This window comes from Puntigrus tetrazona, chromosome 25 (genome assembly GCF_018831695.1).
Source record: "Puntigrus tetrazona isolate hp1 chromosome 25, ASM1883169v1, whole genome shotgun sequence".
In the NCBI taxonomy this organism is placed as follows: Eukaryota; Metazoa; Chordata; class Actinopteri; order Cypriniformes; family Cyprinidae; genus Puntigrus; species Puntigrus tetrazona.
Window position 1 is genome coordinate 740,085 of NC_056723.1, and position 14,130 is coordinate 754,214.

The 14,130-nt window shown below is 34.5% G+C and overlaps 1 protein-coding gene across 1 annotated transcript in view; it reads left to right on the forward strand.

Annotated features, from left to right (window-relative positions):
- Window positions 1-14,130, forward strand: part of LOC122331030 (A disintegrin and metalloproteinase with thrombospondin motifs 20) — a 90,363-nt gene that overhangs the window by 7,068 nt on the left and 69,165 nt on the right. Inside the window, exons 3-8 of the mRNA XM_043228457.1 lie at window positions 1,230-1,374; window positions 7,436-7,659; window positions 8,524-8,607; window positions 9,571-9,695; window positions 9,781-9,821; window positions 12,786-12,891. Coding sequence (XP_043084392.1) covers window positions 1,230-1,374; window positions 7,436-7,659; window positions 8,524-8,607; window positions 9,571-9,695; window positions 9,781-9,821; window positions 12,786-12,891 — 725 coding nt within the window. The remainder of the gene's footprint in view (window positions 1-1,229; window positions 1,375-7,435; window positions 7,660-8,523; window positions 8,608-9,570; window positions 9,696-9,780; window positions 9,822-12,785; window positions 12,892-14,130) is intronic.

Here is a 14,130-nt window from a genome sequence, read left to right on the forward strand (position 1 = left end):
TAATAATTATTCTAAAATATTGTTTTAGTTTAGTTTTATTTATTTATTTGTTTTTCTTTTTCGGCAATCACACAGATTATTCTGATTTTTAAAATGCTTGTCCCAGTTGTCTGTTCACGATTGGATTTAATAATGAATATTTGCTGTAATGCGGTCGGTTTTTGCGGAGCTGAAAGGCCACGCTGTGGGAGAGATGACACAGAAATGTTTCTGAGGGCAGATGAATGGCAGACTGTGATCTGAAGTCTTCATGGAAACTCGCTGAGCTCATGTCAAACGTGTTTCCGTCGGTTCAAACAGACCCGAGCGTTTTTCCACTTCATTATTTGCTGGTATGTTTTTGTCGGATGTTTTCCGTACAGTATCATAAAGCTCGCTCCTGTTCGGCATGTATGCAGGAATGTAGAGTTCCGTGTTTGAACTCGTTTCCGTGGTGATGACCCATGATTCCAGAGAAGGGTTTATGTGGCTGTCAATCATTATGCCTCGTTATTTATTATTCATTTTTATTCATTAAATATTTAACATTAATCATTTTGATTGATTTTGAAATCGATTTTTATTTATTTACAAATCATATTTTATTTTACTATTAATTATTTAGAATATATTTTAGTAACAATTTTATTTATTTATTTATTATTTTATTTAATTTTTATTCATTTATTTTTTCTCACACGCACGTCATTTTATGTGTATTTAATTTATTTTACTGTCGTTTTTTACTGCATAATTCAGTTTGCATTTATTTTTTGTCGTATAAATTTTTACGTATTATTGCATTCCATTTTTATTACATTTATTTACATTTTGCATTTATTCACTTAATTATATCGTAATTTTAATTGATTATACAGGCTAGTGTTATGATATTTTTTTGTGATTGTGGCCTTCTTTAGTTGTTGTTCTTTAGTTGTCTACAATATACGGTGAAAAACGGTAATAACGCTAATTACGGTAATACACCGTTTTTGAAAGTGGAAAAAGAACGCAGGATTCCCTGCATTACATTTGATGTTTCTTCTTGTTTTGATAATGTTATTAAAGTAATGTTTATCGCATATTACTGTAAAAAAAAATGTTTTTTACCGTATATGCTTACCGTTAACTATTTCACAGGTTCATACTTTATTCTAAAATGTTTTTCTAAAACAGCAGGAACATCCGTTTGATAAAAGATGGCACTGTTAGGTGTATTCTGATGTTGAGTGTGTGGTATTTTTCTTCAGATCGGCACGTTTACGACACACAGCGGTCAGTTCTTCCTGGAGCCACTGCTGAGCGCTGATGGAGACGAGTACGAGGAAGAACACAACAAACCTCACCTGGTCTACAGGAAGCAGTCACGGGACTCTCAGCCCTGCAGTGCCGCAGGTAAATACATTCACACACTGTAAATGGTAAAAAAAAAATTACGGTAAAAAAATGGCAGCTGTGGTTGCCAGAATTTTACTGTAAAAAATACAGTAGCTGCGGGAATAATACTCGGTTCAAAATGTCCCATATTCAACCAGCAAACCTTTTTGGTTTACGAGATCATTTTCACAGAGATAGCTTTTACTGTTTTTTCTGTTGCACTCTGTATAGTTCACACAAACACTAATCACCATCACGATGACACATGAAATTGAAACAATGCAATAAACATTCATTTAACAGCTTTGGATGAGACACACAACTGATAAGAAAATACTAAGAAGAAGCAGTTATATCGACAAAAAAATACAACTCAATGAATTCTGTGAATGTCAGTTTACGGTTATTTATGGTTACCCTCTATTTTACTTCCAAAAACGGTATACTACTGTAAACGTATGTAAACGGTATACTACTGTAAACGTATGTAAACGGTATTCTACTGTAAAAGTATGTAAACGGTATACTACTGTAAACGTATGTAAACGGTATACTACTGTAAACATATGTAAGCGGTATACTACTGTAAACGTATGTAAACGGTATACTACTGTAAACGTATGTAAGCGGTATTCTACTGTAAAAGTATGTAAGCGGTATACTACTGTAAACGTATGTAAGCGGTATACTACTGTAAACGTATGTAAACGGTATTCTACTGTAAAAGTATGTAAACGGTATTCTACTGTAAACGTATGTAAGCGGTATACTACTGTAAACGTATGTAAACGGTATACTACTGTAAACGTATGTAAACGGTATTCTACTGTAAAAGTATGTAAGCGGTATACTACTGTAAACGTATGTAAACGGTATTCTACTGTAAACGTATGTAAGCGGTATACTACTGTAAACGTATGTAAACGGTATACTACTGTAAACGTATGTAAGCGGTATACTACTGTAAACGTATGTAAACGGTATACTACTGTAAACGTATGTAAACGGTATACTACTGTAATCGTATGTAAACGGTATACTACTGTAAACGTATGTAAGCAGTATACTACTGTAAACGTATGTAAACGGTATTCTACTGTAAACGTATGTAAACGGTATACTACTGTAAACGTATGTAAGCGGTATACTACTGTAAACGTATGTAAGCGGTATTCTACTGTAAACTTATGTAAGCGGTATACTACTGTAAACGTATGTAAACGGTATTCTACTGTAAACGTATGTAAGCGGTATACTACTGTAAACGTATGTGAACGGTATACTACTGTAAACGTATGTAAGCGGTATACTACTGTAAACGTATGTAAACGGTATACTACTGTAAACGTATGTAAACGGTATTCTACTGTAAACGTATGTAAGCGGTATACTACTGTAAACGTATGTGAACGGTATACTACTGTAAACGTATGTAAGCGGTATACTACTGTAAACGTATGTAAACGGTATTCTACTGTAAACGTATGTAAGCGGTATACTACTGTAAACGTATGTAAACGGTATACTACTGTAAACGTATGTAAGCGGTATACTACTGTAAACGTATGTGAACGGTATACTACTGTAAACGTATGTAAGCAGTATACTACTGTAAACGTATGTAAACGGTATATTACTGTAAACGTATGTACTCTTTTCACTGTATAAATAGGGAACTTACAGGTCGCCATTTAACAGCTTTTAGCAGTAGCATCATTACAGTCTTTTACTGTTAAATTCACAGTAACTTTTTATCGTCGCGCTCTTTGTTGCTTTGCTGCTGGAAAGTCGTGGTTTCTCTTCTCAGCGGTGCGTTTTAAGCGTGCCGGCGTGCGCTTTGGCATCACCGTTATTGTGAGGATTAACGTCTTCTTTATGAGCCGCTTATTGGAATTCTTCATCTAATGAAAGTAAATCAACTCCAGCCGCTCCACAACTCTTACACGAATCAGACACTTCGCTGGAATAACCAACTGTGTTAGCATTAGTAAGGTTGCAAAGTCATAATGCGTGCAAAAATGTACTCACCCTCATGTCATTCAGTTCTTTATTTTCCTTAAATTGGTTTATAAGACTCGTGCTATTTCTTATAAGGCTGTAAGTTCTTCCGAATGTCCTTACTGTGTCTTCACTGCGTGTGTTACTGCTATGACTAGGGTCTGAGATTAGTGGGGTTTAAGGTAAAACATTATTCTTTAAATTTCCTATTCATTCATTCATTGTTTTATAATTTGACAAGAGGTTCTGTAAGATGCAGCATAAAGTGGATCGTCTTAACGTTTCACTCTTTAACTATTCTTATAGAATAGCTCATATCGGATTTTTGGGTGAAATCGTCTTTTAAGGGAGCGTCTGCGTCTTTATTGTGCAGATGTGACGCTGGATCTGGGTCGTGCATCAAAGAGCCGAGGATGAAAAGAGCTTGACTAAAGGTGTCCTTGCCTTCGGTTCAATCTGATAACAGTCCGATGTTCAGATACGGAGCGCTTTCGACGACAGGAGTCTGCCGAAGTTGTGGCTTTTAACTTGAGAGCGAGCGCAGATGCAACGTGTGTTTTTTGAGAATCGTTGCATTGCTCTGTCTCGTTGCTAGGTGTTTTCTTTTCCAGGTGAGCACTTTAAAGCTCAGTGTTGTGATGACTGTATGCGTCAGTAAGCGTAGAAACACCTGTAATGAGTTCATGTTTAAACGAGCGTGTCGTCGTACGGCACGAGCGACTGGAGATGCGAAGATGTAAGCGTGTGCTGGATTGCAGGGTGTTTATTGCAGGGCCGGACTAAAATAGACACTGATAGCTGCTGCTCTTTCATCGGCCGTGTGTTTAGGTTAAGGATCAGCTTTGTCTTGGATGTGACTCTTAAAATATCTCAGGGGAGATAAAACGCTCACGGTGCTCAAGTGGTCGTCCAGTAAGAGCGTTGTTGTTATCGCTGAGCGTTAGAAATGTTGCTAATCGAAATGAACGTTAGATGCAAAAATGCAGAAGTAGTGCATTCGCAACTCACTGGAATGAAATAAGCATTCGTTTGAGTACTAAAATGGCTAAAACGATAACGAAAATGTGCATGACAGCAATAGAAAGCAAAATGATTCAAACTTAAATAAATTTAAAACGAAAACCGGGAATTTAAAAATAAAAATAAAATAAAATATGTTATATATATATATATATATATATATATATATATTGAATTGCTTCATTAAAACCTGAATTTAAACTAAAACTTAAAACTTTATACATTTTTAAGGTCATCATTTGCGTAGTTTTTATTGAATCTGATATAATTCTTAACAACCTTAATGAAAAGTTTATAACATACTTTGGTCAGATTTCTCAGCGGTAGAGGTTCTCTTGAAATCAGCGACCCGTTTTAGTACATGTCCCTTTAAATGCTAATGAGCTCTGTTGACTCCGCCCCCTTCCGTGAGGTGATGGCTTTTCTCGGCTTACATCGTGAAAATGGCTAACCAGCGTATTTTTAGCATCATAAATGATAAAAACGGGCCCATTCCCTTCAGGTCACTGAGGGCGGGGTCTGTGAGAACGCACCACTGTCAATCAACTGTCGTGGGCGGGGCCTGGGTCTTTGATGTCACATCTGAGAACGTCTTGATCTGAGAAAGAGGTTCTGAATCATCTAATCGTATCGTCACGACCTGGATCTGCCGCTGATCTCAGCCCAAGTCACTCGTGTTTGTAGTGTGTCCTGAAGGCGTTGTGAGTCAGTGTGTGTGTGTGTGTGTGTGTGTGTGTGTGTGTGTGTGATCAGCTGTGTGCTCATGCACCTGTTGTCCAAGCTGATGTAAGAGCGTCTAAGACACACACACACACACACACACACACACACACACAGCAGTTTGAGAGTGTTTCTGTTTGTTTTGTGCTCAAGGATTGCCAGAACTCCGGAGAAACGCTCCGGCAGATTAACTGGGATCTCTGGGGTTTTATAGGAAATGCTTTGTGTAGTTTGGTAATTGTTTTTGTGCTTTGACATGCAGCTGGAGACGAGTCTGTAAAGCCTCTCACTGAACACTTCCTGTCTGAGACTTTGGAGAAGACTCCAGGACAGATGTTATATATCCACATGCATCTCTGCGAGGAGGACGGCTTTATATTATTTACACGTGAGAGAGATGAGAGAGAGCAGAGCAGAAAGTGAACTAAACGTCTTAGAGAGAGGGAAAGCTTCTTAAGAAAGTCACAGTGTGTTCCAGAGCTTGACTTTTGCCATTTTGCATTTTCAGATGTGACTGATTTGTAATGTTAGTAATATTGTAATATTAGCTGACGCGGTTGGCTTTTATTATAAATAGAAGGGTTTCAAAATGTGAATCAGCATCAATTTAAATATGAGGAGGTTGATTTCTTATATAAATATTTTTAAATATTATGAATACATTTTTATGTTTAAAATTATATATATATATATATATAATTATATATTATATATAATATGTATTACAAAATATGCAATAAATAATATATATATATATATATATATATATATATATATATATATATATATATATATATATATATATATATATATATTTATTGCATATTTTGTAATACATATTACATTTATTGTAATGGTAATATAATAAATTAGAAAATCATTTTTATGTCAACTTATTGCAATACAAAAGTATATTTAAAAATATATCATTGTATATTAGGTGCAATTAATTGCAATTCATAAAAAAAAAGAGTTAACGACACTAAAACAAATGTGTGTGTGTGTGTGTGTGTTTAAAAATAAGAAAGTCTAAATTGACATTTTATTACTTTCTAAAAGTGCAGTAAAATCCAAAACACATGCATGTATATATTTAAGAAAAATATAAAAATATGCAATACGTATATATGCTGTATATATGCACATTTTACATCAAATAAAATATGGGAATACGAGTATATAAATGTATAAACTTGCAAATATGTTCCAAATATATACTGTATGCGTGTGTATCTGTATGTGCATTAATATACTCATCACATATACCACGTAAACCGATTTTTAATTTCTATTTTGGATGCTATCGTTCGTCCGTCTGCTCTCCGTTCTTGCCGTTTAGTGACCGATTGTTCTCCGGGGGAATGCTTTGAGTGTGTGATTTCTCCTGAGCGGAGACGATGAGGGTGTTTTGTGCTTCCTTCAAACAGAACAAACAGCATCTTTATCTGTGTGTGTCTTTGTGCGCGGGTCTCAGATCTCCTGATACGAGCCGTCTCTCGTCCGTTTGGCCGTATAAGAGCTGCGAGACGTTTCCAGAAGATCTCTCCGTCATCAGGATGTCACAGCCTCTAGTTCTAGTCCTTCTTGAGACACCAGCAGCTCTCGGGGACGTGAAGGTTTTCTCTTTCTTCTCTGGAGATGAGGGTGGAGGAGATACGGGTTCCTGACGTGGCCTCACACGCGTTCAGTGTTTATCAGGACTATTAGAAACCAACCCAGAAAACCACTCTAACGAATACTGAAACAAAATAGAAATAAAGTACTAAAACAACTAGAGCTCGAGCAACTAAGTTGTGTGTGTGTGAGTGTGTGTGTGTGTGTGTGTGTGTGTGTGTGTGTGTGTGTGTGTGTGTGTGTGTGTGAGTGTGTGAGTGTGTGTGTGTGTGTGTGTGAGTGTGTGTGTGAGTGTGTGTGTGTGTGTGTGTGTGTGTGTGTGTGTGTGTGTGTGTGTGTGTGTGTGTGTGTGTGTGTGTGTGTGTGTGTGTGTGTGTGTGTGTGTGTGTGTGTGTGTGTGTGTGTGTGTGTGTGTGTGTGTGTGTGTGTGTGTGTGTGTGTGTGTGTGTGTGTGTGTGTGTGTGTGTGTGTGTGTGTGTGTGTGTGTGTGTGTGTGTGTGTGTGTGTGTGTGTGTGTGTGTGTGTGTGTGTGTGTGTGTGTGTGTGTGTGTGTGTGTGTGTGTGTGTGTGTGTGTGTGTGTGTGTGTGTGTGTGTGTGTGTGTGTGTGTGTGTGAGTATGTGTGTGTTCTATTATTATTATTATTATTATTTTAATATACTAGTAAAATTGTGCTCAAAAAGCCATTTTTGCTGTAATGCGGTAAAAGAGCTGTTTTTCTTGCGCAGATCATGCCGACCACGATCCCGTCGGTCTCCGTAGCAACAGAACTCTGGAAGAGGAAGTGATGTCGATACGGGAAACGGCTCGCTCGAAGACGGCTCTCGTTCCCGCCGGAAGCGCTTCCTGTCGTATCCGCGCGTTCGTGGAGCTGATGGTGACGGCCGACGTGAAGATGGTGCGACACCACGGACCCGACCTGGAGCACTACATCCTCACAATCATGTCAGTAGTAAGTAAATTATCCTTCATTCAATCTTTCCAGCGCTTAACCACTAATCGATTCCATCCCTGGCGCGCGTGTGTGTGTGTGTGTGTGTGTGTGTGTGTATGTGTGATAGCGATGTACTCTCTAATTACCCACAAGGCCGTGCTTTGATATGAAGCGTCAGTGACCACCCGCACCTTATATTTTGAGTCAAAACAACAGATGGACACTTAATGATGCAAAGGCCTTCACAGATACCATTATAACGATGCTCTGATGTTTTAGTGCTGTATGATGAGCAAACAGGGAAATAACACGGTGCTGTATGGAGTTAGAGAATGAACATTTATGCTAAGCTTCGGGTCAAATTTGCTATTAATTTATATTTATATTTTATATCACCTAGTTTAACATCTAGCATATATATATATATATATATATATATATATATATATATATATATATATATATATATATATATATATTTTTTTTTTTAATTATTATTTTTTATTTATATATATATATATATTTAATTTTTATTATTATTATTATTATTTATGTATTTATTTATATATATAAATATATATAAATATATCTATATTTATATTTTTATTATTATTATTATATATATATATATATATATATATATATATATTTTTTTATTATTGAAACCTTTTAAGTTTATAGAATCAGTATAATTTTTACAAAAATAAAATAATAACTATTGATTTACACTCATTTTTTTGCTGAATTAAGCATTTTTTGTTAGTTGTTTCTTCTTATTACTATTATTGTCCTTTTATTCTGAACTGATTTGGTCTAAGTGAAGCTGGTTTTAGGAGATCCAGAGCCGGATCTGATCTGTGTTCTGTGGCGTCTGTGCTTCAGGTGGCTTCCATCTACAGAGACCCCAGCGTAGGAAACCTCATCAACATCATGATCGTCAAACTCATCGTCATACACGACGAGCAGGTACTGTACCTCTGAACCCGTCGAGTGTGTGGGAACACGGTTATAAAGATTGTGTCATAGGAATAGCAATAATACAAAATTGACATCATTATTATTATTATCTTAATTTAAGATCTTAATTTTGAACTCTCAAAGTGCATTAGTTAGAAAAATGTAATTTTAAAATGTCTTCATTTGCACTTTTTGTGCAAAAAACCCCACCTTCATTCAGTCATTTATTTATAAATACATTTAATGAATTGAAATAAAAGATGCTGTTTTCACTTTTTCCTTTTTTTTGTTAATGAAAAAGAGTGGCAACATTTTTTTTGTTCAATTTTAAAAGTGCAAATCAACTATTTATTTGTATTAAACCCCTTTTAATAATAATAATATTGTGCTTGTTGCACTGCACACTGTTTAACTTTTTTATATATTTTTTTAAATGATATTTTTATTGTTTTACTTTTTACTGACTCAATATAAGAGTTATTATAGTTAGCTAAAACTAAATCGACGAAAAATAATACACATTTTCATTACTTGAAATAAATTGTTAATTGAAATAATAATGCAAAATATATATATATATATATATATATATATATATATATATATATATATATATATATATATATATAAATAAAATAATAACTGAAATAAAATGAAAAATTTATATAATTAAAATATAAAATAATTAGTTTCTAAAATAATAAAAACAAATATATACTTCTCAACCGACACACAGTTTAATATGCATTTAAAAAAATATATTTTCTTCAGCTTTTGGACTTCGCAAACCACCAAATAATACAAAGTTTGAAAACGTCATGTATTTTTCCCCTGATTTAGCAGCTTTCTTCGTGCAGAACTAAATAAGAAAAAACGATGCGCTCAGATTAATCTCTGTACTTTAAACGCGTGACGACTAGCGGCTCGTCGAAGCTCAGGAGGTCTTCCCTGAAGTGTGCGTGTTTTCTTCAGGAAGGGCCGAATATAAACTTCTACGCCACGGCGACGCTTCATAACTTCTGCGTGTGGCAGCAGACCCACAACGTCCTGGACGACGGTCACCCCGCTCATCACGACACCGCGCTGCTCATCACCAGGTGACCTGAGCTTGACCTTTGACCTCTGACCTCTACCGTGTGCTTCTGCATGAACACGCTCATGGGATGTGTGTTTGTTTCTCAGGGAGGACATCTGCCGAGCGAAGGACAAGTGTGACACGTTAGGTAAGAGCCTCCCGGTCTCGTATTTACTTTTTATTTAAACAATTCCCAAAGTACGATTGATCTTTTTTATGTATTATTATTACTATTATTATTATTATTATGCACAAAAAGTTATAGTGAATGCAAAATATATTTTAATCAATATTTTAAATATTTTTGACTTGATTAGGCGGCTTTTTTATTTATATAGAACAAATGTAAAATACACTTATTTGAACTTTTCATTGTAATAATTATTTCTCTTCTCGACTCATCGTTTAACCAGACTGACATATTTTTATTATTATTATTATTATTTTAAAAAGGTTTAAAAATGTGAAACATCTATTTATTTTACTGCCTTTTCTAAATGAATCGGTCACTTTAAGATTGGTCTCTCTTCATTTGATCAAATTGCCTGAGATTTGTTTTTAAAAATACAAAATAACTGATTATTTATTGTTATATATAAAACACCAGTCCAGTCTTCCAGATCATGCTTTCTGAGTTAAGTAATAAAATTGATTAATGTTTTTTTAAATTAAGTTAAAAATGTTTTTATTCACTTCATTATTATTTTTATTATTATTATTATTATTATTATTATTATTATTATTATTATTATTATTATTATTATTATTATTATTATTATTATTAGTGTTATTAGTGTTATTAGTGTTATTGTTATTATTAGTGTTATTCTTCTTCTTCTTATTAGTGTTATTATTGGTATTGTTATTATTATTATTAGTGTTATTATTGTCATGATTATTATTCTTAGTGTTATTATTATTATTATTATTATTATTATTATTATTAGTGTTATTATTGTCATGATTATTATTATTAGTGTTATTATTGTCATGATTATTATTATTAGTGTTATTATTATTATTATTATTATTATTAGTGTTATTATTATCACTATTATTATTATTATTATTAGTGTTATTATTAGTGTTATTATTGGTATTATTATTATTATTATTATTATTATTAGTGTTATTATTAGTTTTATTATTAGTGTTATTATTGGTATTATTATTATTATTATTATTATTATTATTATTAGTGTTATTATTGTCATTATTATTATTATTATTATTATTATTATTATTATTATTATTATTATTATTATTATTAGTGTTATTATTATTATTATTATTATTATTATTATTATTATTATTATTATTATTATTCGTGCTGTTATTATTATTATTATTATTATTATTATTATTATTATTATTATTGGTGTTATTATTATTATTAGTGTTATTATTATTATTATTATTATTATTATTAGTGCTATTATTATTATTATTATTATTATTATTATTATTATTATTGGTGCTGTTATTATTAATATTAATATTATTATTATTATTATTATTATTATTATTATTATTATTATTATTATTATTATTATTATGGTTCATTATATGGCAGAAAATGTAAAAAAATATGAATGCACATTGTTTAAAAATCAGATGTCGTTCTTCAGTAATGAAGGGCTTTCATTAGTGTGTGGGTCACTGAGGGTCCGGACTGAAGCAGGAAGTCTGTCAGCTGTGCTTCATTTGACTGTCATCAGCGGCTCTTATAGGACCAGCCACCTGTGCCGGGCCCCAGCAGGTGCTTAGGGCCCGAAAACCACCAAAAGCATCGCTCTCTCTCAGAGATGGAAACCTAGGACTCGAGACACGCTGTTGCGTGAACTTGGACTTGAGACTTAAAGTTTCTTTCCGAGAGCCATAAACATTATGAATTTCTATATTTCTATACCTGATCTTCTCTGAGAGTAGCTCTATTGATCAGGCATGGGACGTGATTCATGTGATGCACACAACATCATTAGCTTATTAAGGAAAGACATTTAGTACATTTCCTACCATCAATATATCAAAACTTCATTTTTTTAATTAGCAATGTGTATTACTGAGAACATTTAGACAACTTTAAAGATGATTTTCTCAATATTTAGATGTGCATTCTCAGATTATATTTTCAATCGGTGGAGTCTCGGACAAATATAGTCCTCTCCGAACAAACCAGACATCGACGGAAAGCTTTTTATTTATTCATATCGTATAAATCTCAGTGAAAAAAATAGTTTTGTGCTCAAGAGCCACATTTGATTGATTTGTTTTAAAATTTCAGTTTAGTTTTGCTGGTTGATGGACGACAATCATTTTATGACCTTAGCATTTCAATAACTGTGTGTGTGTGTGTGTGTGTTACTGACTCTGTGTGTGTGTGTGTGTGTGTTACTGACTCTGTGTGTGTGTGTGTGTGTGTGTGTGTGTGTGTGTGTTACTGACTCTGACTGTGTGTGTGTGTGTGTGTTAATGACTCTGTGTGTGTGTGTGTGTGTGTGTGTGTGTGTGTGTGTGTGTGTGTGTGTGTGTGTGTTAATGACTCTGTGTGTGTGTGTGTGTGTGTGTGTTACTGACTCTGTGTGTGTGTGTGTGTGTGTGTGTGTATGTGTGTGTGTTACTGACTCTGTGTGTGTGTGTGTGTGTGTGTGTGTGTGTTACTGACTCTGTGTGTGTGTGTGTGTGTGTGTGTGTGTGTGTGTGTGTGTTACTGACTCTGTGTGTGTGTGTGTGTGTGTGTGTGTGTTACTGACTCTGTGTGTGTGTGTGTGTGTGTGTGTGTGTTACTGACTCTGTGTGTGTGTGTGTGTTGTGTGTGTGTGTGTGTGTGTGTGTTACTGACTCTGTGTGTGTGTGTGTGTGTGTGTGTGTGTGTGTGTACTGACTCTGTGTGTGTGTGTGTGTTTGTGTGTGTGTGTGTGTGTGTGTTACTGACTCTGTGTGTGTGTGTGTGTGTGTGTGTTACTGACTCTGTGTGTGTGTGTGTGTGTGTGTGTGTGTTACTGACTCTGTGTGTGTGTGTTTGTGTGTGTGTTAATGACTCTGTGTGTGTGTGTGTGTGTTACTGACTGTGTGTGTGTGTGTGTGTGTGTGTGTGTGTGTGTTAATGAAGGTCTGGCGGAGCTGGGGACGATGTGTGATCCGTACCGAAGCTGCTCCATCAGTGAGGAGAACGGTCTGAGCTCATCCTTCACCATCGCTCACGAGCTCGGACACGTGTGAGTCCCCGAGATATCAAGATATCATGTTCTGCATTCATATTTCAGCATCATACACGGTGATGAAGGCGATCAGCGCCGTATTAGAAGTATACATTTCTTACAAAAAAATATCTTGAAGATAAACCGATAAACCGTGTGTTTTGTGACATGTTTACTGTCCTGTTTTAAGAATAGAAAAATAGAAAAGATAACAAGAAACATCATCGCCATTGATATTGTTATTATGATAAATCTCAGAAATGTTTTTTGCATAAAATATGTGTGTGTGCATATTTTTTGAAGTGTTTAAATCTATGCGTTTATATATAAGTTAATATATTTTTTTAATGCATGCGTGTGTGTTTATATATATATAGCACACACACACACACACATATAAGATGTAAATAAAACATTTATTAATTGCGATCAATCATTCAACTAATAAAGAGTTATTTTCAGTTTGACTCGCCGGGGTTTGCGTAGAGCTCTGGAACTGAACAGAAACGGCATTCGTTTAACTCTTTGGTCGCCGCTGAGCTCAAAAACGTGATCATCTCGGGCGACTGGAAGCGCAGAGCCGTGTTAGTGAAAGAATGACAGACATTCATCCGCCTCTCCTGCTCCGTGGGACGACGAGGACAAACCGCTGCTCAGATGCAGTTTTCCAGAAGCAGAGCCAAAGCAGCCTGTCCTCTCCTCGCTTCTTAGGACGAGCGTCAATGTTGTTGACTTCAGATGTTAAATCACGTCAGATGTGAAGTGAATGTAGACGTTAAACTCTTCATTTTTAAATCAAAGTGCATTTAATTGGGAATGAAAATGACATATTCATGCTTCAAAACAAGATACACTTCCTTTTTTTTTTGTTTTGAAGTGCGATGTACTTGAAAATTAATATTTGACGTCATTTTACTTCTCAGATCAATTAATCTTAATATAAATCCTCGTTTAAGTATGTTTATGTGCATGCAGTGGAATCTTTGCATTTTTGCAGCGTACGTTTTTTTAGAAAAGTACTTCATTTGAATCACTTAGAAGCAACATTTTAAAAAAATAAAATTGGCGGAATTTAGTTTAAAATGCTACATTTGGATCTGTAGAAATAGTATACTTAACATTGCAAGTATTTTATTTTTTTTATTATTCTTTAATAATAACGTGCGTGCATGAATGAATGTGTTTTGTCAGCGTTCGCATCATTCAGAGGTGATTCGGATCAATTAGGACTGATTCACAAGTCTTTAACGCTGGTAA